The following is a 27811-nucleotide window of genomic DNA, read 5'->3' on the forward strand; positions in this document are numbered from 1 at the left end:
TAGATATTTGCTGGCAGGACCCCTGAGAGCGATTTGGAGATCACCTTGGTCAAATCTCTCTGAAATCGAGTGACATTTGCTATGTTGTTCAGCATTCAAAGTGTAAAAGATGCCGAAGCATACGTCCAGTTCCCAAAATGATTCAATGGACCAAAGTGCTCTCTTCTGAAAACTGTTTCTTGGTTGTGGCAGCTACCACCATTATGTCCACAAGTGGCTCCTTACTCCAATACCTTTTATCTGGAGGTGTTTACTAGATTTTTTTGGGCTTCTTGGGAATGGCTTCAACCACATCAGGATACTTCCATGCTCACTGTGCCATGAGGTTGACTAAAGGATCAATAATAGGTACCACTCAGGATGTTAATGGGCTGGAACCAAAGGCCTCCAAGCACACAAACTCTTCGGAGAAGGATTTAACAGTGGACCATCCCCCCCCTTCTGTTTCATCAATTCCAGGATTTCACCAAAGGTGATGTCTTTAGGTGGGGATATGGGGGATCTTTTGTCTTCATCCAGTCAAACTGGAAAAAGGTATCAGCCCCAACACAGGTACCTAGGGGCAGAATGGCGGTGAGCCAACCAGATCTGATGGGCATACTGGTGCTTGGAGTGATTAAAGGAGGGGTGGCCGGCACTGTACTCAGTACATTCAAGGGTGATGGTACTGAGAGAACTCTGAGCCGATTCTGAGCTGCAGTAAGGAACCTCCAATCACTCTATCAATGTCCTGCTCTGAAAGATTCCAATAGGACTGGGTGGAAGAAGCCAAGGAGGAAGGTCTGAACATTCTCCTGTCTTACAAAGTGAGTGAATGCAGCCTGGGGCTTACTGGTTCCAGTGAGAACTAGGGCTGATCAGTGAGCAAACAGATCCAAGTAGTTGACAGATCCGATCGCCAAAGAATCTTTGGATCGGTTCTTGGAATATGAGCAGAGCATTTTTTAAATCTCTATCTCTGGCATGTTGGATCCTAATTAACAATAAGGAACTACCAATCTATTATAACAAACTGCACACAATTTTAAAAATCTCAATTCTTAACTATCCTATGGGAAGACTAACTACCTAAAAAAAACACTAAATTACTACTATTCTATAAGGGAGGAGCAAGGAAAAGATATAATTTCTTTTGTTGAGGAACAAAGTTCAATGGAGCCCTCAAAGATGCAACTGAAATCTTCCACAGCAAACCAGATCTGAGGTGATTAGTTGGCGTACAGGGAATTATGGGTAGGGGAGAAGTCAGAACCCTGAAGCAAGATCTTCCTAATCGGTACCAAGGTTGGATCCCGTCGGATCCGACAACCCACAGTTAAATAGGACGAAACCAGACAACATTGGATCTAATAATAATAAGAGGTGACCTGTGTTTGATATACATGGCATCCTCCGACCCATACTGATGGGTTTACTACACATCAGCAAGTCAAATGGCATCAAAAATACTTAGTCTAGGGATCTAAATATCTGCAACATCAACAGAACAGTTTGGAGGGACAGATCTCTTAGAGGATACCACTGCTCTGGAACAGACTCCCCATCCACAAAACACAAATTTCTTCCCTGTCCATATTCAAGCGCAAATTAGTTCTATGGATGGGAAACAGAAAATTTACCCGCGGACTGGCCCCTGTACTACTAATGGACAGAAACGCATCCTAAATACTTTATCCCATGCATGGGTCCCCGCAAATTATCTATGGCGTGATCCCAGCTATACTCATTAGGAGTAAAATACAGTTATTGACCATGGGATAGGTAAGGCCAGTACCTAATGAAATGGGATAGGGTTAATCTAAACACAAAAAGGGAAACTGGCTGGGCTTAAAATGGTTCAGAGTTGCAGCTAGCCTATTGCTTATCTATGAAACTATAATACATCATGTTACTGAAAGAACTCAGAAAGTGCTGTCATAAGCTGTAGGTAGGTGGTTACTAATTGACAGTTTATTTTAAATAGCAACATTTTCCAATTCTCACAGAAGAAATGCTGTCTTAGCCAGTGATCAGTGGCGTATGACCCTTTCAAGGAAGATTCTACAGTCACAGTGTTCTTCAAAACCTTTTCATCCAGAAGTTTGTGGTGTCTCCAAGTCTCCACTCTCCTCTGGTATTCCTTAGATAAAATGAGGAAGTCGTTTTATACATTAGGAATGGACCTAAAGGTGAACTAAACAAATAATGCTCCCAGTAGAATTCAAATGTCAAACTGGTTCATAAGGAATACTGTCCCACCCTACTTGCCAATAACATGGAAATTACCACCCATCATTACACTCTTAAAAAAAAAAAAAAAAAAAAGTATCCAAGTACTCGACAAGACCCATCATCAGCCTTGCAGTAACTGAAAGTACTTTTTCTAGGAGCACAGATCTGATGACTATGAACTGCTGCCCAAGTACCTTGGTGAACTGGACTCTATTTCACAAATCTTCCATCATCACTAATACAGGAGAAATGATGCCCAAAATTTACAGAAGCTTTTGTGACTTTAAACATTCTGTATTAGGAAACATTTCTCATAGGTCAATTTCAAGGATTCACTGGTATTAATTACCAGTTTCGGTAAAAATTGTACACAAGGTGATCAGACAATTGTGAAGAAAATTCTTTATGGTAGGATGAAGGGAGTGCTGCTTTGAAGAACAACAATTTTTCTCAAATAAAGAAAAGGACCCAATATTACCCTCTGTGCAGACAGACATTTGCTTTCATTTAGCATAAGGTAATATGTGCAATGGTCTTCAAATGGAACCAACATTGGTCTTGCTTCTTGTTCCACAGTAGTGGACTAAATTTCTAAAGCTAATAAAAGAGGATGGTACAGAATGGAAGAAATGGATTTATTTACCATGAAGACAGCAACTTCAAAACAGATGCTAACACCATGAATGGAAATATCAGCTAACTTTCTGACCTATAAAATAATTCCGCCACGGTTGGTGTAAGTTCTGTCAGCAGTTTAATGACTGATTTCACATCCCTGCTTTAGCAAGATGACATAAAACACTTGCCACCCCCAGACATGTTAATGGGTGCATGCTCTGGAGCCTGAGTGAGTACATATTTTTTCTTTAAGTATTCAGCTGTTGTACAAATTATTTAATTTTTTTCTCACAGTTTAACCAATTCCAGTTAATTGGCCAAGTACTACTCCACTGATGTATTTTCAAAATAATTGATTTTATTTATTTTATTTTTTTTTTTGCTGTAAGAAACAAATTTAACACCTTCAGTCTGCAGCTTGTTTAAACTTTACTACAGTGCTCACACTCCTTAAAATTTCAGTCAGGACTGACACCAAGCACCTTATGGAATTCTTCATTTGCTGTATGCTCGCAAGTACATTTATTACCCAATAATGAAGTCAGACAATGACCTTGTGTCTTCACTAAGGATGGAATAAAAGTAAATGATGTAAGGATGAAAATGACTGAAAATCCAAGAAAAAAGAAAACATTATAAACAAATGATAATACAAGCCTTTATGCAGTAAGAAATATGGTAGCATGACACACAACTCAGTAACACTTTGAAATAATGAGAAGAAATGAAGAGTAAGTAGAAAAAAAACGTATCAAACTCGTCTTACCTAAGAAGTTAAGCAAGCAGCAGGCGTGTCTGGTTCTAGGCAGTGAAAAGGGGAATAGACCAATACTTGCAAAACACTTGGACAAATTATGCTTGTGGATAAAGGACTGTGATCACCTCTAGTTCTTGAAAGACTGAAAAATAGGCTCTTTCTGCAGGTGCTTTCTCAGCATTCTAGCATGCTGGCAAAGGAAATTCTGATTATATTTTTCAGCAAAAAGGGAATAATTGGGATGATAATTAGGAACCAAACAATACAGGCAACCTTAGTGTGAGGCTGTCTGTTACACACAACTACACTTGTAGCATAAAGGATCAGACATGTTTACTCCTAAAGTTCTAACATGAAAAAATGAGATGTAAAACTGCAAACTATTAGGAAAAAATTATGCTACTAGAACATGAATGCACTCTCTCACAAAGGTCCAACACAGAAGGCATACTGCCATGCTTCCCAGACAATAAGGGGAGTGTTAGAAGCTTTAAAAAAACCCACTAATTTACCCAGCCTGAATATCAGCCACAATTTCAGTCTCTTTTTCTGTCAGTGTCCTTGGATTCCAGGGCAGGGGACTGATTGGGATAGAGGCCTAATGTCTGCAACAGATGAGGACCAAAAAAGTTAGTTTTAAAACAAGGTGTATTTGAGTAGGGTAGAGAACTTAACAAACTGCAGAGATACTTCTGGCCACTGAGATACTGATAAAAGTCCAACAACAACAAAAAAAACCTAAAGCAACTACCTGCATACAAGAACATGGAGAGCGGAACCCAGTACAAACCAGTAAAAAGCCAGAGAGTTCTACTTTTATCAACAGACTGTGATCAGTATAGGTCTATTATAATCTCTCTGTGATGCTCATACTGATTCTTCTGCTGTGCACACTACTGGACCCCCCCCCTTTTTCCTCCCATTTACTGTAACAAATATATACATTTTTCCATAGCTTTGCATTTATTTTATATTCTTATATTTTATTTATCTTGTATATCACATTTCTTTTATATTCTTATATTTTATTCTCCCGTATATTGTAACAAATATATACAGTTTTCCAAAGCTTTACATTTATTTTATGTTCTACTTCCCTAATGCTCTACTAAATCTGCTTTTGAATTCACACAGATAAACACACACCTTTAGGTACTGACCTTTCTCCAAGTCCTGGTACATAGCCTCCCCCACTTTTTCTTGTTCTCTTAACATAATTCTAGTGCAAGTTTCCTAGCCCTGTCAAACCTGTTTTCTCACAGCTTTCTCCAAGCCCTGGCTCTTAGCCCCCCCCCCCCCTTCTCTCGGTCTCCTAACAATATTAATGTAAACTTCCCAGCCCTGTCAATCCTGTCTATTCCCTCCCTCTTCCTCTTGAGAGTTTACTTATTCCTCCCCATAGCTGCAGTGCCATCTTTAAATACTAAAAACCTCTGCCTGACTACACTGTTTCTGTCTGTCCCATGGACATCTCTCAGTAGTGTGCACTTACTGCATGTCCCTTTCTAAAACCCTTGGCATAACTACATTATTTTCCTACTTCTCAATGAACTGCAGCTCCCCACTGGTGCATAAATAATAAAAACAAACAGAAAGGTAACATTCAAACCAAATCGATAGGCTGCCCTATTTCTGTAGTTGCTAACCTTCTCACGGATTGTTTTCTGCTTGGTGGCTGCTGCTCCTCCTGAAAGGTGTAACCCGCTCCGTTTGCCCTTCAGGCTCACTCCGCTCCCCTACCCTACCCCCAAATCCCACTACTTGTACTTTTATACATCCCCTGACTCCTCCCCACCCAACACCTCTCCAATCACAATACATCTAAGCCAAACCCCACCCACCTCTAGATCTACATCACCCCAAACATCCATCTCTCTTACAGTGCTCTACATAACATCCCTCCCTATAACCCCATTTGCCCTACTAATCTCTCTCTTCTCTTACCTATCTCACACTTTTTCCCAACCCTTGTCATAACTCTCACACATACTCCACTACATCTTACCATCAATCTCACTTCCCAACCTACTCATCCATCTCACATGAACTCTTTACCTCTAACCCAATCTATTTTTTCCAACCAAAACTGCTCCCAACCCAACCCCCCCGTACTCCCCTCTTAAATGTGGTACCAGAAAATTACTACTCTCACACAACCCAAGCTACCCTTGCCCAACACACTGCCACACTCTTCTACTCTATGCCACCACATCTCTGTCTCACTAGCCGGCAACATCCACCCCAACCCCGGACCCATCTCTAACATCAATCTCACCAAACCGTCCACTCAACCCACAAACTCCACTCAACCCACAAACTCAAAGTCCATTCGCCTTACAACACTTAATACACAAAGCCTAAAAAACAAAATCCCTAACTTTCATGCCTGGCTCTCCCATAACCACCCCAACATTACCGCCATTTCAGAAACCTGGCTGAAAACCTATATAAAATATAGCTAAATCCTCCCACCAGGTTTCCAAATCATTTGAAATGACAGAGCCCACAAAAAATTAGGTGGAGTAGCAATAATCTACCCCACCTCCCATACCATAACTCCCAACTCCAATAAAATACCAACCTTTGCCAATGCTGAAATTATAATAGGTTTACTAAAAAATAAACAACCACAAGCCAATATGTATCACTGCTCTCTATATTCCCCCTGGTGAGAATATCAAAACTCTTGAAAACATCCTGTCCTGGTTCTCCTCCAATATAAAAAATGAAACCTATATACTCAGTGATACCAACATCAACTGGAATATTACTAACTCTGAAGCCCCGTCCCACACAATCAACTTGTACAACTTCTTCCAACTAATACAATCTCCAACTAGACCAAATGAAGATGGTACCTCTGGTACCATCATTGACTGGATCCTAACAACTCACCCAAACCTTATCACCAGTCAGAACATTACCTGATCCTCTCAGTGATCACCTACCAGCCTTCGCCAACCGTCTCCCATCTTCACTGCATAAACACCACTACATCTTAACCTGCAACCTCTCCTCTTTCAACCCACTTTCTCCGAATGCTTAAGCATATTGAATGGTACCATCTAAAAACCCTTCCTCTAGATGATGCTGTTTCCTACTTTAACCACTCATTCCTAACCTTTCTCAATCAGCAAGCCCTCCCGAACCCAATGCATCAAAACCAATCCCTACCCATGGTCATCAAAAGATACTAAACTAGCCTTGAACCAAAAAGACAAAAAATGGAAACAATATCAAAAACATAAAAACCCTAACACACTCCTAGAGTATAAGCAACTACGAAACTCTGCAAAAAAAACTAATAATTAAAGACCGCAAAGCCCACTACACCAAACTCCAGTCCTTGCACTCAATAAATCCCCAAAACTTCTGGGACTCCATCTCATCCATGCTGTATCCTGGCAACAAAGAAAACCCCTGCCCTGACCCCAACCTCTCCAACCTTGAAACAGCCAGCCAGTGCAACTCATTCTTCACAGACTGCATAGCTAAACTATCAGCCTCCTTCCTAACCTCCCTCCACCACCACCCCCTCCTGCCCCAACCACCACCCCAATCATCAACATTCCTCCACATCCTTCTGCCTCAAGCCCATCCCCACAAACACTACAAAAAGACTTCTCCTCAAACTCAAACCCTGTCGCAATGCACCTGACAACCTTCCACCCACCTTCCTCAAACAGTCTGCATGCAGCATTGCCTATCCCATCTCTATTCTTATAAATAGCTCCATACAAGAATCATACATTCCTTCTATTTGGTGCCATGCTTACATCATCCCACTCCACAAAGGTGGCAAAAATACTGATACCACCAACTTCAGGCCTATTGCCATCCTTTCCGCTCTTTCTAAAATACTAGAGAAAACAATACAAGCACAACTCATGGCACACCTAACACTAAACAATCTCCTCTCCCCTACCCAACATGGCTTCTGCCCTGGCCACAGCACCATGACTTCCCTTCTTTCCTTTCTTGAAACCATAAACCTTGAATGCGACTCAGGCAAGTTCATGTACACACTATTCCTAGATCTGTCAAAGGCCTTTGACACCATCTCACACACCATACTTATATCCCAACTCTCCACCCTGGACCTCTCTCCCACCACCATTGCCTGGTTTTCCAGCTACTTGTCCAACCGCCAACAAGCTGCCCAATGGAAAACTTCAACCTCCCACTTCCTTCCCACACCCACAGGTGTCCCACAAGGTTCTGTTCTTGGCCCTCTTCTCTTCAACTTATTCATTAACAACTTTCACCAATCCATCCCAGACTCATCTATCATCCAATATGCAGATGACTCAACAATCATCTGCTCAGCCTTCTCCCCCTCCGAGCTCCTAGCAAAAACCCAGCTAGCCTTCTCCAAAACAGAAACCTTGATGCAGTGTAACCATCTGGCACTAAATGCAAATAAAACCAAACTAATGTTTTTTTTTCGCCTACCAAAAACTCCATAGACAAATCCACATTCACCATACGGAGCCAAACCAACACCCTCCATGAAACTTGGCATCATTATTGATGAAGAACTAAAATTTGACACCCACATCCACTTTGCAATCAAGAAAACCCACCAAACATTAGGTACCCTCTACAGGCACAACCGCTTCCAAAGCCGTCCTCTACCCATCAACTCTTGCATCCACCTTCCTACTCCACTCCCTTATGTATGGTGCCCCTCTTATCTCCATCTTGCCCTTTGGTCCAAACTTGAATCCTTCTACCACAAGATCTCCAAATTTGCAACCAATTCAAAAAACTCATCCCACCACTGCCACTCCCTCCTCACCCTCATCTGACTTGGACTACCCAACTACCTACAATTCACCATTGACCACAAGCTCATCTTTAAACCTGCCAACTGCCCAGCTCTCACTACTTCCTTAAAACCTTACATCCCAACTGCTCACTCAGATTCCAAAAACAAAATTTCCTTCAGGTCCACACGCCTGCACAACTTCCTGGCCATCTACTGCTGTTCCACTCCTTAGCTAAACAGTGGAACTCTCTCCCCACACACCTATGTAACCTACCTAACCATACAAATTTCAAATCTCAGCTACTCTCTCATCTTTCTTCCAAATTGGAATGCCCTTGCCACGCTCCAACTTAACCCCCCCCCATTCCACCTTGCACTGACTCATCCAACTACCTCTATTACTTCATCCCACCCAAAACAATCCCTCACATACCAAAAACTAATTTTCTCTCTAATATCTATTGTATTATACTCTCCAATCTCAAATATACCATTACCCTCTCCATGCATAATATTTTCCTAACCTACTAATCGCTAGTTGCTATATATTTTGAAATGTTAAACCTACAATTGAGTTTATAACAAAAATATTCACTTTATGTAAATGTTGAAATTTCTGTATTGAATTATGTCTTTTCATTTTTGTAACATTGTAACAAGCCAATTGCAAATATCATGGAGTTTATCTGTAAATGTTTAAATAGCTGTATGAACTATGTCCTTTTGTAACATGTGAAATGTAACTTGCAATTATTGTGGAGCTTTTCTCCCTGGGTCTCCACTGAAAATGGGCTCTTCTTGGCCCAGAGGACTTCCCTGGTCATCAAACTTAAAATAAAATAAAATAAAAAATAAAAGTGGCCAGATGGAAATAGGGCAGGCTGCCATCTCTGCAGCAAATAGAGATGAAGTCTTTACACAAATGCAAGTGATATGGAATCAAACAACAACCATGGTGCTGAAGGCACCAGCCAAAAGAAGGAGTGAGCCACTGATACTAAGTTGCCCATCCTTTGAAAAAGGAGGTGGTTTAGTCCACTTCAATAATGCCATCTAGTGGAAACAAATGCAGCACAAAATCCTGCAAATATTTTGAGTCTGTCAACTGATTAAGCACAGGTGTGGAAAAGCCTTATGTTTCACTGGGCAAGCACTACATACCCTGCTTCAGTGGCATGCAGAACAAGCTGCCAGGGAGTGGAGTCAAAGACTAAAATCCCCTGATTTTGCCTAGAAAACAGTGTCTGCCTCTCGCTCCTACCTTCTAGTCAGCAGCCTAAATGCCATGAAAAGTACTATAAAAAGATGGATCATCTGGTTGTCAGGGCTGATAGCATGGATTGGTGGCAAAAAAAGACAAAAAAAAAGCAATAAAGTTCTGGGAAGGTAACTCCCATACATGCCTACGTATACACTACCAGATAAGCATTTGGGAGCATCTCTCAATACAGCAGGAGAAAACTCTACTCTCTTCACTCTACATCTGGTAATAGGAATATTTCACTGAAATCATGGCTTGTTGAACATGTTTGGCATTTGCCTCGAATAAGATATAATAGATGTCTTCTGCTTCCATCTCCCAATGAAGTACATCTTCCTCAAATCTAGTACACACTGTAATGTCATCACAGGCAGCAGGGGAGCAAGTATTATTAAAATAAAACAGACAAGGTCTCACCTTCTGTACATTTTATTATTCCTACAGCTATTCAAAATATTCCTCCTACACACGCGAGAGCAATTCTAAGCTGTATAATACCATAAACATCTTTATCTCACAACCAAGCTATATCAGTGAAGCTCACACTTATGACCTTCTTATGGTGGCACCATAAAATATACCAGAAAGAAGACAGGTCGCATTTTTCAGTCGGACTGGGAAGTTAAAGGAAATGGAAAATATTGTCTGCGACAAAAAAATTAAAAGCTTTATGTCACTTTTTTGAAGTAGGAAACACTGAACAGGCTACATGGACTTTGGAATGAAATAATAATGTCAAACATCCATCACATCACAACTCCAAATGTTTTTCCCTAAGGGAGAGTCAAAGCCCACTCCCAACCACATCATCCCGTGTAGGAAGGTGCCCCTCTCTAGTTTTGGTTAATCAGCTCGACAGTCATTATGCCTTGGGGCTAAAAAAAATACTCCCATTTGCAGTGATACTGTTTGAGAAAATGACTTCTCAGTTTACCGTCTGAGATTGCAAGTCACAAGCAGCAACTTCATGAAATGGGATGACAGTGAAATATTTCCATCTAAACTTTCCAACATATCAGCTGTGTGGTGTTGGAGACCTGCAAAGTTTTACTGAACAACAGGTACATCTAGCTTCATTTCAGTTTGAAGAATGAAGGAATAAGCACATTTTCAATGCATGTTGCATTATTTTAAAAGACCCATACGGAGTCAAACATGAAGCCACTGTGCCAGCTATAACACCAAAGCAATGTTTTTTGTTTTTTTTCCCAACATTTCCACAAGTTATTTCATCATCAAAAAAACATTTGTCATTGTACCTGTTATTTTGCAGATTATCACGGAAAATCTGAAGCAGAGTTTCACAGAACTTTGTCATGGGATCCACAGCATCCTGGATTGTTTTAAGATATTCAAACAAAGACTGTGCTGAATGCTTAACCTGAATATAAAATAAGAAAAAAAAAATCTTAATAAGATATCCCATAAACTGTCCTCAGCAAATGCACTATACGTCTTAAAACTGACATAAGCCATGGATATAGGATCTGCTGATTCCTTTCCTAAGCTAACACAACTAAACTTCAGTGGTTGTGAAAACAAATGTATACACCACAATCACGATAACTGCTGCATGAATTCTAACCTGGAAGAGGTACTTGTACATTCGCAGCAGATCTAAGTACTGAATTCAAAATGAACAAATGGGTTTTATTCTACAATAGCCACATGTGAACTACAAGACACTAAAGGAAGTATTTAAACAAGCAGGTCAGATATAAAACCAGGGCACGAGCCAAGAGGTCTTTATTTGCAAGTAATGAAATTAATTTAATAGGAAAAAAATTAGCTTTCCAGAATACATGTTCCAGAGATGGTGTTTAAACATTCAAGATGGAGGTGAAAGATCTCTACAGAAGTGAAATAAATGTTAGTACCTACTCACTGACAGACTATTCATGACCTCAGCTAAGTCTCAGCAGAGAGACAAATTTGCCAAAAAACAAGATTAACTTCACAATAAACAATTTCTGACTACTGACAAAAGGAAACAGATTAATGAGACATTTGAGGTAAAACAGTCAACTGTAGATATTAAAAGGCCTACATTCTCAACCCGTAGTAATGGTTTGTAAAAATGTTGTACAATGACTTTCTTATATCAGGCTTTCCAGAGTACTTCTATTGGTAAATAAGACGAGATGTTAAACTGATAGATTAAAGGTGATCATTAGGAAACTCCATATTGCATGCAGCATGCTACAACTATTATGCATGTGAAACACCATAAGAAATGCCTGCAGTGGAAATTTACAATAAAACTAGTAGATCTTATCAATACTACAAACTTGCGCCAACAATATTTAGAATTCAGTTTTTCTTCTAATTTTTGTGTTTATAATGTCTGTAAAGCAGCTGTACTTTTGAAAAATCTGATTTAACTAGTAAGGAATTACTTCTTTAATATTCTTGCATAAATAATATAAAACAAATAATTGTGGGTTTCATGATCCAATTACTACTTTTATACCATGGCTGTCAGTTTATTCTTATTATTACATTTAACCTTTACTTTCTAACAACTCTCTCAGTAAGATAAAAAAAGAATGGGTATATGACAAAATAAAGACCATGTATAAACCCATAAACTACAAGAGTGCACTGTCTTAACAAATCCAGTTAATCAGCTAATAAAATCTTAAAGAGAAACCAATGAAAAATGTTATATCACAGTTTTAGTATGGTATATGTAGGGACCATGACTGCAGTCTCCAAAAATAACCTTAAAGGAAAGCTTTCATTAGTAAAAAAACATCAGTTAGGTACAGAACTTGCACGCCGTAAAAGCATATTATACCATGACCCCCCATTAATATTCCAAAACGTGCACGCTGATTGGCCAGCGTGCACGTTGTAAATCGACTTATACTAATGGAAAAAGGTCCGGTCACCTAGACTTTTTCCATTAGTGTAAGTCTCTTTTAAAACACTGTCTCGCTATGTTAAAAGAGTTTAACATAGCGACACAGGTTTAAAAAAGCAACGGAGATCTCCGTTGCTTTTTTTAAAGCTGTCTCGCTATGTTAAACTCCGTTGCTTATTTTAAAGCTGTCTCGCAATGTTAAACCCATTTAGCATAGCGAGACAGGTTTAAAAAAAAAAAGCAACGGAGAAAGCAAGATCTCCGTTGCTTTTTACTGTTTCGCTATGTTAAATGGGTTTAACATAGCGAGACAGCTTTAAAATAAGCAACGGACATCTCCGTTGCTTATTTTAAAGCTGTCTCGCTATGTTAAACCCATTTAACATAGCGAAACAGTAAAAATCAAGGGAGATCTTGCTTTCTCTGTTGCTTTTGGCCACAGCTCTGATGTACTGCATAGGCATGCGCAGTACATCAGAACTGCCGCGGATACCAGCCAGCTGCGGAAGGGCAGCAATGAGGCATTATACAATGCCATTATTTAAGAAAAGTAATTATTTCTTTTCTTAAATAATGTCATAGTATAATAGCAATAACCCACTTCTGGCTGTGGGTAATGCGGGATTTACCCACGGTTGTCTTTGTTTGGTCCCTCGGGCTTCACCCTCGGGACCAAACCACGCCAACCGTGGGTAAATCCCACATTACCCACACCCAGGCATGGGTTATTACTATAGTCTTCTGCTGTGGAAAGCTGTTGCTACACTGTAAAATTAATTACTACAGAACATGGGTACAAGGGTTGAAGCCAGGCATACTTTTTGTACTCCACTATGTACAATTTTTTTTCCTGAGCATCATATCAACATGGCTTTTTTCAGGTCATATTATGTCTACAGCTGTCTAATTATTTTACAAATTGTAAGTATGTAGGCCACTATTACACCTCGAGGAAATAAAGGAAAACCCAGAGAATGAATGCCTTTAACAACAAGATGCAATATTGCTAATCTAAAAATAATATTTTTAATAGTTTTAGGGGGAACAGCTGAAAATGTTACTTACATTTACTATGTGCCTGGGGGGGGCAGCATTTTTGAAAGATGTGTCCATTTTTAAGTGCCAGGTCACCAAAAGGGGGGAGGGGGGTAGCACTACGAGCTTGTGAGTACAAAATGGAATTTGCTTGCTACACCCCTGCATGGGTGTATCACTTTGGAGCAGGAAAAATATTTTCAACTCAAGCCTCTTGCTGCAGAGATGTGTACTGCAATAAGCATATTTTATCAAGTCTGAAATGGAATGTGTAGTTTTAGCTCTTATTAAAAAAGCTTGAAACAGCATATAAAGTACAGTTATGCAAGTTGCACCTACCTACCCATAACAGCAGATGTTTGAATTCTTCACTGCTACAGTAGCCCTTAGGCTACATAGGCTGTTTTCTGTTTAGGAAACAACAACCAGTCATCTTCAAAAAGCTCTGCCCCCCCCCCCCACACACACACACACACACACACACACACACACACACACACTCTCTCACTCAGACTTCCAATTGGCTAATCCCAAGGAGGGAAACCAGCAGTCAGAGTAAAGCTTTCTTTAGGATTTTCTTCTTCATAAAAGGTGAGAAGAGCCTAACAATCCTGATTCAAACAAACAATAATCACAGCTCTCAATGAATTATGGAAAAAAAGGTTTAAAATATGCAAGTACTAATAGCGTGACACAATGACAGAATAAGAGAAACAGGTTTAAAATATATAAGTAGAAAATGTATATTATACCATGACCCCCCCATTAATATTCCAAAACGTGCACGCTGATTTTCCAGCGTGCACATTGTAAATCGACTTATACTAATGGAAAAAGGTCCGGTCGCCCGGACTTTTTCCATTAGTATAAGTCTCTTTTAAAAGACTGTCTCGCTATGTTAAAAGAGTTTAACATAGCGACACAGGTTTAAAAAAAGCAACAGAGATCTCCGTTGCTTTTTTTAAAGCTGTCTCGCTATGTTAAACTCCTTTAACATAGCGAAACAGTATAAAGCAACGGAGATCTTGCTTTCTCCGTTGCTTTTTAAACCTGTCGCTATGTTAAATGGGTTTAACATAGCGAGACAGCTTTAAAATAAGCAACGGAGATCTCCGTTGCTTATTTTAAAGCTGTCTTGCTATGTTAAACCCATTTAACATAGCGAAACAGTAAAAAGCAACGGAGATCTTGCTTTCTCCGTTGCTTTTGGCCACAGCTCTGATGTACTACGTAGGCATGCGCAGTACATCAGAACTGCCGCGGATACCAGCCAGCTGCGGAAGGGCAGCAAAGAGGCATTATACAATGCCATTATTTAAGAAAAGTAATTATTTCTTTTCTTAAATAATGTCATAGTATAATAGCAATAACCCACTTCTGGGTGTGGGTAATGTGGGATTTACCCACGGTTGTCTTTGTTTGGTACCACGCCAACTGTGGGTAAATCCTGCATTACCCACACCCAGGCGTGGGTTATTGCTATATTAATTCACCTTTTCGTAAAGTAAAAGTCTGCAATGCTACTTTTTAATACAAGTGATAATTCAATAAATGTGTGACACAGGCAAACTTACATTTCTATAAAAGTAAACCAAGTTCACATTTACCAACATTATACTTCACATATATTTTATATATCCTATAATCTAAGCAACATAACATAAATTATTCAGTTCCTGCCTTCTCTTAAACCTCATCCTCCAAAACATTATGTATAGTACCCACAATTTCCATTGTTTCTATGTAATTTAGCCCTATCCTTTTCTAAAGATCACACCTCTTTATTTCTGTTACAGTATTCACTACTTCAAATGTAGTTGATTTATATTTTGATTACCATTTTCAAGTAATTGCTTTTTGCAGCCACCAGAATTAAACTTAACAAGGCTTTATTATGCCTAGGCAATTCAGATCTTGTATGCTCACCCAGTATTCCTGACAGAAAAATCTGTTGGGAATTTTTAAAGTTTGCCAGCTCATTACAATCCCAAAACATATGTTCCTGGTTACTTCTTTCTTCCCCATCATACCTCCAACATTTGCCATCTACCTGTAGAAAAGATCATTGGATCATACATACATACATATGTCTTCCCATTGTTTCTTTGTGAACTGCATATATAACCTCTCTTCCCAATCTTTTCTGACCTCTTCTGATTGATTCCTATAGTTATCATGCAATATTTTATATGCACTACTAATTATCCCTTTTTTAACAGCAGCTTCTTTTCTAAAGTCAATCAGAAACTCAGCCAGTGCAGGTCTTTCATTTAGGATCCCATATTCTTTTCACTTTACCTGTACTCTTATATCAATCCCCGACAGGGAAGGCAACCACTGGCCTGCAAACCAAATGTCTTCTTGGCCTCTTCCCACTCGATTACCTCTCCTTCTCTAATTATTTGATCCTAAAACCATGGTTCCTTTGCCAGCTTCCGTCAGTAAATTCCATCTCTCTCGTCTATTCTATGTACCCTTAATTGCAGTCATCCTATCATTAGAATCTCCTTTCTCCATTCCCATGTTGGCTTAGTTCTTAGTATACTTTCAGCGACTTTATGAATATAACATTCTGTAAAAATGTTACTCTCCTTAAGGATTTGCATCCAAAATCTCATTCTTTCTTTATTTCTTGAATTACACCCCTGCTTCATCATCATCCCGTTCCACTCTGCTTGTATCATGTAGAAGAGCCTTAATTGTGTAACTCTAAAATATCCCTTCAAGTCAGATAATCCTAACCTCCTTGTTTGGATGGGAGTATCATCTTATCCCACTCGACTCTTCCCCTATTCCCCTCCCAAATAAAATACTTCAACTCTCTATTAATTAGTGTCCACAACTTCTCTTCTGGTTGACAAAAAAAATGCCTGACCTGTGCAGAAAACTAAGGGGACTAAAAACACTTTTACTGCTTGTATCTTGCTATTCATATCCATAGGCAAGAGCATCCAGTTTATTAGCTTTTGTATTATCTTTTATTTAGTCTCTTTTATTTATTTTTTTAAGTTTTTATAAGTTTTTAAGTTTTTATAAGTTTTTATTTAGTTTTATTTTATTTTTGGGCGGCGCAGTGGTGCAGCGGTTAACGTTGTCACCTCACAGCAAGAGATTCTCCGGTTCGATTCTCGGCTGGGGTGCCTTCTGTGCGGAGTTTGCATGTTCTCCCTGCATTCGCGTGGGTTTCCTCTGGTTTCCTCCCACATTCTAAAGACATGCATCTGGAGCATTTCTCCCCAGGCCTCCGCTGAAAACAGGCTCTGTGGAACCTAGTCGGACTTTCCCAGTCAACAAATGTTAAATTAAATTTAAAAAAAATTAGTCGATTCCCACACATCTTTAGCTGCCATAACCGAATCCTTTTAATCCATACTCCTAATTAATTAATTTTATCATGTCCCCATAAATATGGATATTGCTGGGCCAATTCATCTTGTGAGTACATAGTTTACAGTTACAGCCTTTATTTTATCTTCATTAATTTTATATTGTTAAAAAAAATGGAACTGTGTCAGAACATTCCACAACACTGAAATGTCCCTTTCTGGTTCCATCAGATACAAAATATCATCATCTGCATAAAAAGCCAATTTCTGTTGAACAGTATATCGATTATATACTTTAATTTCTTTTCTTTGTCCGTGTTTCTAAATATACTGCAAATAACAAAGGAGAAAGGACACCCCTGCCAGGTTCATCTGTTAAAATACAATGTATCAAGAGGAATCCTCCCAGTTTTATTTTTGCCTTCAATCCTTCACATAATCTTTTAATAAACCTCATTATAGTATCAGGAAATGTAAATACTTTCATTGCCTTACTCATAAAAAATCCCAGCTTATACCATCAAATGTTTTCTCTGTATCAAAACACACAAATAGCAGCAGTATTTTCTTACATTCTGCTATCCTCTGAATCATCACTGTTCTATTAATGTTGTCAAATGATTGCCTCCCTTCCACAAAATCGCACTGGTCCATATCTATCAACACTGGCATCACCTTTGCTATTCTTTTAGCTACTATAGACACTTTATAATCATGGTTTAGAATTGTAATGGGTCTCTATGAAGCTGGATAAGATGGGTCTGTACTGTCTTTAGGTATGACAGCCACCCCAGCTTTTTTCCAAGATGTTGGTACCCTCCTCCTTTTAAGCAAAACCTTCCAGATCTTCATCACTTTCTTCCCTCCTAAATTCCCAATTTCAACCAGAATACCACCTACTCCTGGAGACTTCCTGTAGACTAGTTATACATCACCATTTTTTCTCATCTCCTCATATCTTAACTATTGGCTGTTGATTCCCATCTGCCTCTAACCTCGGCATATTTAAGTCTTCCATAAATATTTCCATTTCTGCTTTTTTCTTGGTTTCACCACTTCTCTGCTTTATATAAATTTTCATAAAATTTCTAAAATATTTCTAATATTTTTACAGGATCTCTGGTTATTTATCTTGTTACAGGCTCCCTAAGTTTGGCAGCAATCCTTCTACTTTCTGTTGCCTAAGTCACTGTGCCAAAAGTTTTTGCACTCTGGAGTTATCATCAAAACACAAGAGTTGCTTAACAGCAGTCTTTCTAAACACATGCATATTATCCAGGTACTCGCTTATTTTCTTGTTAGGACTCTGCAATTGCACCTTCTCTCATTCTGTGAGTTTCCCCTTATTTTGTAATACTTTAACCTTTGTCAGTCTCTCTAAATACATCTTATTACTTCTTAACCAGATTTCTTTTTCTTTTGTTTCTACACTATTTAAAAACTCCACTTTCATTCTATCCCACTCAATAGCTTTAACTTAAGGAGTATGTTCTATCTTCCCTAATAACACCTGGATAATTTCCACTACCCATTCTACTACTCCTACTACTACTCCTCCTCTCTTTTTAACAATAGGTGGGGAAGTGCCAGCATCCTATCTCACTTCATTACCCTGAATTTTTATCTTAGCAATTATTGTTGCGTGATCTGAAATAGTTATTGGATGTGTATCGAAGTTCTCAATGAAATGGACATGCTCTTTTGAAAGATAATTTCTTTCAAGCCTTGCCCTGTTACTGTACCTCTGGGAATAATATACAAATTCTCTCAGGGCTCCTGCTACTGTATTCATGACTTTCATACCAAGTATTTTCATAAATCTCTTCAGAAATCTACGCTCTTTTGCTATATTGTCCCTTCTAGCCCCCCCCCCCTCCTGGTACATCCTCATTGTTGCAAATCAAATTCCAGTCAACACCTGTGAGTAATATTCCCTGCTGAAAGCTGTTAATTTCTCCCAAAACATTTTTAAACTCCAAACTAGCAGTTTTAGGTGGAATATAAATACATGCCAATGTAATCCTCATTCCTTGTCAGTAGCCCCTTACTACTTCAAATCTACCATTATCTTTACTCCCTTCTTCTATGGTCAGTTCTTTCCAAATGTCTCTCCTGTAGTAGTATTTGCACTCTGCATTTCTTAATATAATTAAGTATTCTTTCCTTTTTGTCTATATCTGAGACCATTCACATTCCAATATAACATGGAAATTGTCTCCATTATGGTAAAAAGCCATTCTTCCCACCTACTATATATTTTTTTAAATGTCTAATTCTAGCTTTTGTGAAACATGCACCCAATAACGTTTGGCACTTTAATCCTTTATACAGTTTTTCTTATCAAGCTGCGGTAGCGTTGTCGCCTCACAGTAGGACGTTGTCCTGTTCGATTCTCGGCTAAAACGTCTTCTGTGTGGAGACATGCGTGAATGGGCGTACCTTCGTTGTAGGTTGTGCGTCAGGCCTTGCAAGTCGGTACGTAAAAATCTACTGCAAATCATTAGCGGACTGGAGTTCCGCTGTGGCGACCCCTAACCGGGAAAAGCCGAAAGATACATACATACAGTTTTTCTTATCAAGATTGGAATGTATGTCACATTTTGCAAGACTTTTTTGTTTGGTAAAAACCACAAACAGAAAAAATATCCTCAAACACCCCCATAACTTAGTAACTTAATACAAACACATATAACTATGTACATCTTCAAATAATAAAGTTTAACCCTCCTAATAGGAACATGTGTGGCACACAGACAGCTGCTAACACAGTCCCTAGTTAATCTGAAACTGAGGTTAGCCATGCTAAGATGAATGTTATTGCCTGTGCTTTTACTTACACTAATTGGTGTCTTTTCTTTTTTTCTTTATTCTCCATCCCCAGATGTGAAAACCTCTTGCATACTTTCAGAAATCATTAACTTTTAGCATTGAAGAAACCAGTGTTCTGTCTTTTATTGCCCTATTATCAGCTTGCCTTCATGGAAAAGTAAGAGAGAAAAAAAATGTATTCTTCTGTTGCAGCCTGAAGCTTAGGTGAAATATTTATTGCTATAGGAATATTTTTCATTTTATTTAGTCTTCTCATATTTACTTGCTTCTACTTAACATATGTTATTAGATTAAGCCAGACATTCACCTATGCAAAAATGAGAGAACATGTATATGTACTGTTACACCCCATTTCCCACCTCAACAACCCAGATTACAGTTCAACGTAAACAAGCTTTTGCCTAGCTTTTCTTTTCGCACTGTAATGCCTATATTTCTTTATACCAAAAAAAAAAGAAGAAAAAAAGAGGAAGAAAAAGGCATCTGTTTACTTTAATATCTTTATCACATACCAAATAAACTAAAGATACTTTATTCATAGATTCATAGATTCATAGATTAGTACTAAGCTAACTGCCCCTACGAGCCATTTTAAGCCTAGCCAATTATCCCTTGTGAGACTCAAACCCTGCACCTTGTGTTTATAAGGCAAACACCTTAACGATTAGGCCACCCTCCCATCCCAGAAATACTGTTAAGAAAAAAACTTGTTTTACTTATAGGTATCTTTTTCCCTTCCTCCTCCCTTCACCTCAGAGTCCTTCCAAATATTAATGAGATGAAGTGAGACAAATGCCTTTCAGTTCCTCACAAGTTTAACAAAGTCAACAATAGTCCACTCTTTCCACTTACTTATACAGCCGTACTTAACAAATGTGAATGATGCTTTTCAGTCTCATATTTATTCACCAATTTCCATTTTGCTGGCTTTCTTCCTGTTCATCTCCATAACTCACAGTGTTCCTGATTTTTCTGGCAACTCCTGTTTTTCAGTCTCTCAAGCATTTTCCTTTGGATTAGTGTAAATGGCTTTACTGGCAATGACTCTCTCTGTGCTTTATTATCAGAAGAATTAGAAGTAGGTCCCCTTCTGCTTGATGGCTCATTTTGCGCTGGACAAACTTTTGCATTTCCTCCTTAGCTTGTTCTGCATCAAAAAATTACTTTGTTCCAACAGGAAAAAATATTCTGAAGACAGATGGATAAAGCAGCTTGAATCTCACACCTGTCACTCAACATTCCATGTTTATTGGAATAAATATGTTTCTCTTGTACCTGATGTACAGTGAATAATCATTTTTCATAAACTCTCGACTGTTTCCAACTTTTAATACTTTGCCCTTTTGCCACAGCTTTGTCAGGATTAACTCTTTCTGCTGGTAGGTTTGCATCTTTACTAATAAAGGTCTTGGCTGCTTTCTCATGGCCATATTTGGAGCATGGGAGATTGGCATAATGGTTAAGATTTTTACCTTACAGACACAAGGTGCAGGGTTTGATTCTCACATAGGGTAATTGGCTATGCTTAAAATGGCCCACAAGGGCACTTAGCCTAGTACTAATCTAAGAACCTATGAACCTAAACACTGTGTGCCCTTTCAATTATCAGTTCCTGGTGTTGAATACCAGTCCAACTGCTTATTAATGCCTTCAAAAAGTTAATACAGTCTGTTTCTTGTAGTTTCTCTGGTACAGCAAAATGTGTTCTGTCCTCTAATTCTACCATTTTTTGAAACATCTTTTCTTGAGCAGTCTCAATCAGCCAGCTCTTTCTTCATTTCACCCTCTGATTTTTACAGTTTTATCACCTTATATGAATATCTGTTTAAAGCTTCTTCCATTTCTTTCAGCCTTTTATTACATGAAAGGATATACTCTTTCAGTGTTTCATTTATTTTAATCACCTTGGAGCACATATGACTTATTTTTCCTCTAGATCTGGAAACCATGTTTTACAACAAAGATGGAGCTTGAACTGCTTTTTGCTGAACAGCTGCAAGATTCTTCACAGTCAGTGTTTTCTCTTCACCTCTTCTAGTTGACTTTATTTCAGGCTCTCTTAGTTTCTTCTTTGCAGGTATCCAGGCAGTGTACTTACTAGCCAGTAACTGAATTTTACTCAAGTTGACAATATCTCTGGATGCAGATTCTCAGTTTCTGTTTTCACACTAGGTGAGCTGAAGTTAAACTGCTGATCAGTATGCACCCATCTTAGAAGTTCCCTATACTGCTAACTGTTACCATTATTTAAGTGTAATTCATCAACTTTTTTCCAAAAGTCACCAGTTTAAGGACAGATGAAGAGGGACACAGCTACAATTTGAGTTAAAAATCAGAAACAGTTGAGAGAGATGCCAATAATAACAATAAAGTATATAAAGCAGAAAGAAACACAGACTTATTTTATTTCCCAACTACAACTACAGTTAAGAAAAGGGGTAGTGAGGGTTGGTGTAACGAATGCAGCAGTCAGGAAATAAACCATCTATTGTTATGGGTAAGTGCAACTTACACAACTGTACTAGATTCATCATTCTCACTGCTGCATTAGACCTTAGGCTATATGGATTGACTACCAAAGTCAATCCAATCTGGGAGGAGGAATTCTATGGATCCAGGAACTCCTGGAGAATGCGCCTAGTAAAGTTTGACCTGAACTTAGAAAAAGAATACAGTTTGTAATGTTTTGTAAAGGTATGTACAAAGGACCATGTAAGTTGCCTCTAGGATACTTCTAGAATATACCTCTTTCCAGTATGCCATCAAAGAAGACCAAGCTCTAGTAAAATATGCCTTGATACTGCCTGGAATGGATTTGCCATTATGGGAATAAAAAAGTAACAGCTGAGAACAACCACCTAGAACCTGTCAGTTTAGGTACAAAATATGTATTTTTTTCCCCTTTGGTAAGAAATAAATAGCTGATTAGCTTTACTAAAAGGATGATCATTCAGTCAAGATAATTCCCGAATTGCCTATATATATATATATATATATATATATATATTATGCTTCTCTCTGGTTTTTAGGTTCTGTGTAGAAAACTAGGAAACTGATGGCTTGTTTCAAAGTAAACTCTGAATCCACTTTGGGCATGAATGAGGAGTTTGTTCTTAGAAAGACCATGTCCCTTTAGAAAATCAGATAGGGATCACCCATCCTGAGAGCTTGCAACTAATATACTCTTTGCAAATGTCAGAGCAACGATGAGAAGAGTTTTCTAAGTCAAGAACCTTAAATCAGCTTGATGGGCAAATTCAAAAGTTGACACAGTCAATTTCTCCAGCTCACAGTTGACATCACCAGGAGGAGCAACCTGTTTACAAGGATGTCTCAGGTTTAAAACTCCTTTTAGAAACTGTTTTAAAATAAGCAGAGATTAAAGTGAAGGATCCCATGGACAGGCACACTGGAATAACCACAAAATGAACCTTTCTAGAGGAATAAGCAGGGCCAGAGCAAAGTAGGCACCAAACAGAAAATCACTACCTCTTATCAATACAGGACTTTCTAGTAGCAGGGTTCCATACCTCCTTTAATACTGACTGCACATCCTCAACAAGTGCCTAAATGGTGTTAAAATGGTATCAACCAGGCAGTCAGTCAAAGTTTGAATGATACTGAGATATATTTAACTCCACCTGTCTTGTGCAAACAGATCCAAGTCTGTGAAGATGCTTGTGGCAATTGCCCTTGGCCAATTGCATAAAAAGGCAGAACTAATGTTGCTTGGGCCAAAAAGGAGGTCAACACAGTAAGTTTTCATATATCCTTTTGAATCTCAAGAATTACCCTGGATATCAGGAGAAAATAAAAGCAATTTACAAAGGAACAATGGAATGATATATGTATGGCTCCCCAAGTGTGCAAGTCCAGAAGGTTTAGGATTTCTGCTTGGATGTGTTTGCATAATTATTTCTATATCGAAACAGACTTCAAAGAATTTTTCCTCTGGTAGACAGCACATGCTGGAGGTCTGATAGGAAAGAGAGAGGTAACTAGGAACATGTTTTTGTGAGTGTGATGAGTTGGTAGATTTTAAAACTACACTAATTTACTAACCTAAGGCGTCATATATAGCATATCTGCTTTTTTTAAAAAACTGATGGCTAGGTGTTGTGACGAGTACAAGCAGCATTCAACAAATGCTCCAGAGCTGGCAGAGTAGGAAGGATGGGAGAGGAATGGCATATATACATTTGCAACATATCCTAATATCGGCTCAGTTTAGGGGAACATCTATTTGTTCCCGTAAAATACCTCATTCATCCTGGCAATGGTCTGATTAAAATAAAATTCTTCCACAGGAAGATAAGAATTAAAAAACAGAAAGATGAGCTTGGAAATCTGCAGGAGAAGCAGGCCCATCTCTATTAAAGTCAGAATCACTAGACTTTATTTCCTCAGAAATAACTTTACTGGGGGTGCCCACCTGTAAAGACTTCTGCTTACCATGATTTGTTGCCTGGAATGCAGGTCTAGCCAAGGTAACGAATTTGTCTTTTTTTTTTTTAACAACTTCTTCAGAAAAGTATATATTTTTTCTTATACAAGTTCCAGCAGCAGAGGACGACCAACTTAAAGGACATATGTCTGCTCAGCCTAATGGTCCTTAGACCCTGAATCTCCTGAAGTATTTCACAGACCTACAGAAGATTTTCTCATGGCCATTATCATACACTTGAACAGCTGACGAGAAAGTGGCTGACTCCCAGTTCATGCTAACCAAAAAAAACTACAACACAGGACGTTGGTGAAGTGAATGAGTGGTCTTAGGAACAACCAATGGCCACCACAGGTTCACCCACTATCAGCTGAGGCATAAACTGAGACTGCAACAATGGCAAGGACTCCTGGGTAAGTGATTTTTTCTTTATAGGTACTTCAGGAAAACAGGCAGATAGACAAGAGTCAGTACCCATACTGTAACTGGGGAAAAAGCAGTAAGCATAGCTGGAGTGAGTTGGTTGGAAGCAAATTGTCATAAAGTATGCACAAGCAGCACACTTAAACTCACAACACTTTCACCAATCCCTTACTTTAGAAAAAGTAAGAAACAGAATTCCCCACTCATTACTGCTGCCTCTCTCACACACACACACACACACACACTGAAAGAAATCAATATGGCAGGTAGGGTGTCACAAACTGAGTGTAGGCATTACACTGACACATAAAATACTGCCTATTCCCCTGTACATTTTTTGCCCCGCAACATTCAAAGTTTACATAAGCAGTACATTTTTTTTTTTTTACAAAATTAACCCCGTATACAATAAGAAACTCTACCAGAGATGGCCTGCACCTGTCACCCTTGGGATTCCGGATACTGGCTAAGGCTCTTGCCACACCTATAGTGCCTTTTTTAGGCAAGGTTCAAATGACAAATTCACCACCGTAACAGGTACAAGCAAGCAAAATCTGAGGGTAATGCTACTCAATGCTAGAAGTCTGAACCTCAAAATGCACTCACTTGAGGCACTCCTTAAAATGGAGTACATCGACATCTGTGCAGTGACAGAGACCTGGTTCAAGGCACCAGAGAGCACCCCTGCATTACCAGGCTATAATTCATACCACACCTTTCAGCCACCTAACCTGGACTGAAACACTAAGTCCATATTCATTAAGGATATCCACACCTCCAGGCTAGTTGCTCAGCATAATGCATCTGAGATTATCCAAGTGCAACTAACTCTGGGCAAGACCACAATCCAGATTGCAGCTTGCTACAGATCCCCCACCATGCCCCAGGATTTCCACTCCTCATTTCTTGATACACTGGAAAATATTAGGGTACACCCTAATAATGGGCGATTTCAACTACCTCACCATTAACTGGGAAAACTACTCATGTACCAACTCTTCTGCTCAACGTTTTCTGGAATTCATAAATTCCAGCGCTTTGGATCAACTTATCCACACCCCCAACAGGGGCAGCAATATCCTAGACCTGGTCATTACCAACCTGGGCAACCGGTGTTCCACACCAGAGGTCAATTCCTCGTGGGTCAGATCCAACCACAAGCTAATCACCCTAGAAATCCACATCCCACCCCCACCCCCCATTAGGGAAACCACCATAAGAAGTTTCACCAAAGCCAACCACGCTTCTTAAGACAGAAGTGGCAAACTTCACGACACCCAGACTGACTGACAATAGAGGTACGACTGCTGAATCCTATACAAATGCACTTTATAAGCACTTACACAAGTGCATGAATCATGGAATCCCTAACAGAACCAAGATGCTATCCTTTAAAAAAAGGAAGCCAATCTGGTGGTCCCCTGCCATAAACAAACTCTACAACAGAAGAAAGAAACTGTTGCAAAAAAGAGTAAAATCCCATGATTGGAGGAACTCCCTGATCAGCCTCAGTAAGAAGCTGAGATCCTTCATAAAATCCTCCAAAGCTAGTTACGAAAACAAATTCGCCACTGATTCTAAAGATAACCACAAAGCATTCTATAGCTAGGTCAAGAATCTCAATGGCAACACTCAGATCTGCTCTGAGTTACAGCACAATGGCACTAAATATACAGAACCAACTGATATTGCCAACATCCTGGCAGATAGGTTCAGTGCTAACTTTACCCCTCTCTCACTCCCTAAAGGGCCCATCTCTATACCAGAAGAATGCAGAGTTCCTGTAATCACGGCTTCACGGGTAAAAAAAAACTCTATCCAAAGCCAAGAACACAGCATCCATGGGACATGACAGCATCCCAGGCTGCATTCTACATCAACTACAGAATGAACTAGCACCCCACCTAAGTACCATGTTCAATCATAGCCTCACCTCAGGCTTTATGCCCACTGAATGGTGCATAGCAACGGTTATTCCACTCCACAAAGGGGGAGCCACCATGGACCCCGGGAATTACCACTCCATTAGCCTGACAAGCCTGGTATGCAAGGCTATGGAACGTATCATCATGGAACTTATAAACAATGACACTGGTAATCTCCAAACTCTGGACCCTACCCAGTTTGGGTTTGTAAAAGGCAGATCATGTCTCCTAAACCTGTTAGACTTCTTTGACGTGGTCACCAAAGCTGCAGATGAGGGTAAGGTGGTTCACACAGTCTATCTAGATCTCGACAAAGCCTTCAACACCATCCCCCACTCTGGAATTACAGATAAACTCACTAAACTAGGTATAAATCCCTAAGTCACAAGATGGGTTGCTAACTGGCTCACTGACAGAACCCACACTGTGAAAGTAGCAGACTCTAAATCCAACTTCAGACCAGTGACAAGTGGAGTACTGCAGGCTTCGGTCCTGGGTCCTCTCCTGTTTGGTATCTACTTCTCTGAAGTACAGGCTAACACAGAAGGTCTTTGGCTAACAAAGTTCACAGATGACTGCAAACTAGGAGCCATAATCAACACTCCTAATGATGTGGACATCCTACAAAAGGGCCTCAATGAGACAGACGCCTGATGTCAAAACCATGGCCTCAAGCTCAATGCCAAAAAGTGCATTGTCATCCCTTTTGGTAAAAACTCTGTACCCATGAACTACCACATAGGTGGTAATCTACTTAACACCGAAAGTGTGATGAGACCTTGGGACACAGGTGGACAGTAGTCTCTCCTTTGATAATCACATCAACACAGTAGTCAGGAAATCCTTCTACATGGCACACCTCATCACAAAAGGTTTCTCATCCAGGAAAAAAGAGGTCATTGTTCCACTCTACTCGTCACTCATTAGACCCATTATAGAGTACAATGCCCCTTTTGGTATGTACCTCACAAGACATCTACAACAACTGGAAAGGCAGTAGAAATACCTCACAAAGAGGATTACTGGCCTCCAACAGATGCCCTACGCAGATCGTCTCAAAAAACTCCAGCTTTACTCCGTCGCATATCACCTACTCAGAGGCGATCTCTGCCTAACATACAAAGCTATGTCAAACCCAGAGCTGTTGGACATGCTCCACTTAAATAAATCCCAATCCCTCCGAGCTAAACGCTCTAAGGACCTAAACCTTGTCACCACAATAAACAGAACATGCTCGAGGGATGGATTCCTGTCCCAGAGACTTCCCATACTCTGGAATAAACTACCTATCTATATCAAACAACGTTCCTCATTAGCACTCTTCAAGAAAAATCTTGATGATTGGATGGGA

The 27811-nt window shown here is 39.4% G+C and overlaps 1 protein-coding gene across 1 annotated transcript in view; it reads right to left on the minus strand.

Moving 5' to 3' along the window:
* Positions 1–27811, minus strand: part of TBCD (tubulin folding cofactor D) — a 3708267-nt gene that overhangs the window by 259399 nt on the left and 3421057 nt on the right. Inside the window, exon 33 of the mRNA XM_044068123.1 lies at positions 10875–10996. Within this exon, the coding sequence (XP_043924058.1) occupies positions 10875–10996 (122 nt within the window). The remainder of the gene's footprint in view (positions 1–10874; positions 10997–27811) is intronic.

Source organism: Protopterus annectens, chromosome 4.part0 (genome assembly GCF_019279795.1).
Source record: "Protopterus annectens isolate FY-2018-M chromosome 4.part0, PAN1.0, whole genome shotgun sequence".
Taxonomy (NCBI): domain Eukaryota; kingdom Metazoa; phylum Chordata; order Ceratodontiformes; family Protopteridae; genus Protopterus; species Protopterus annectens.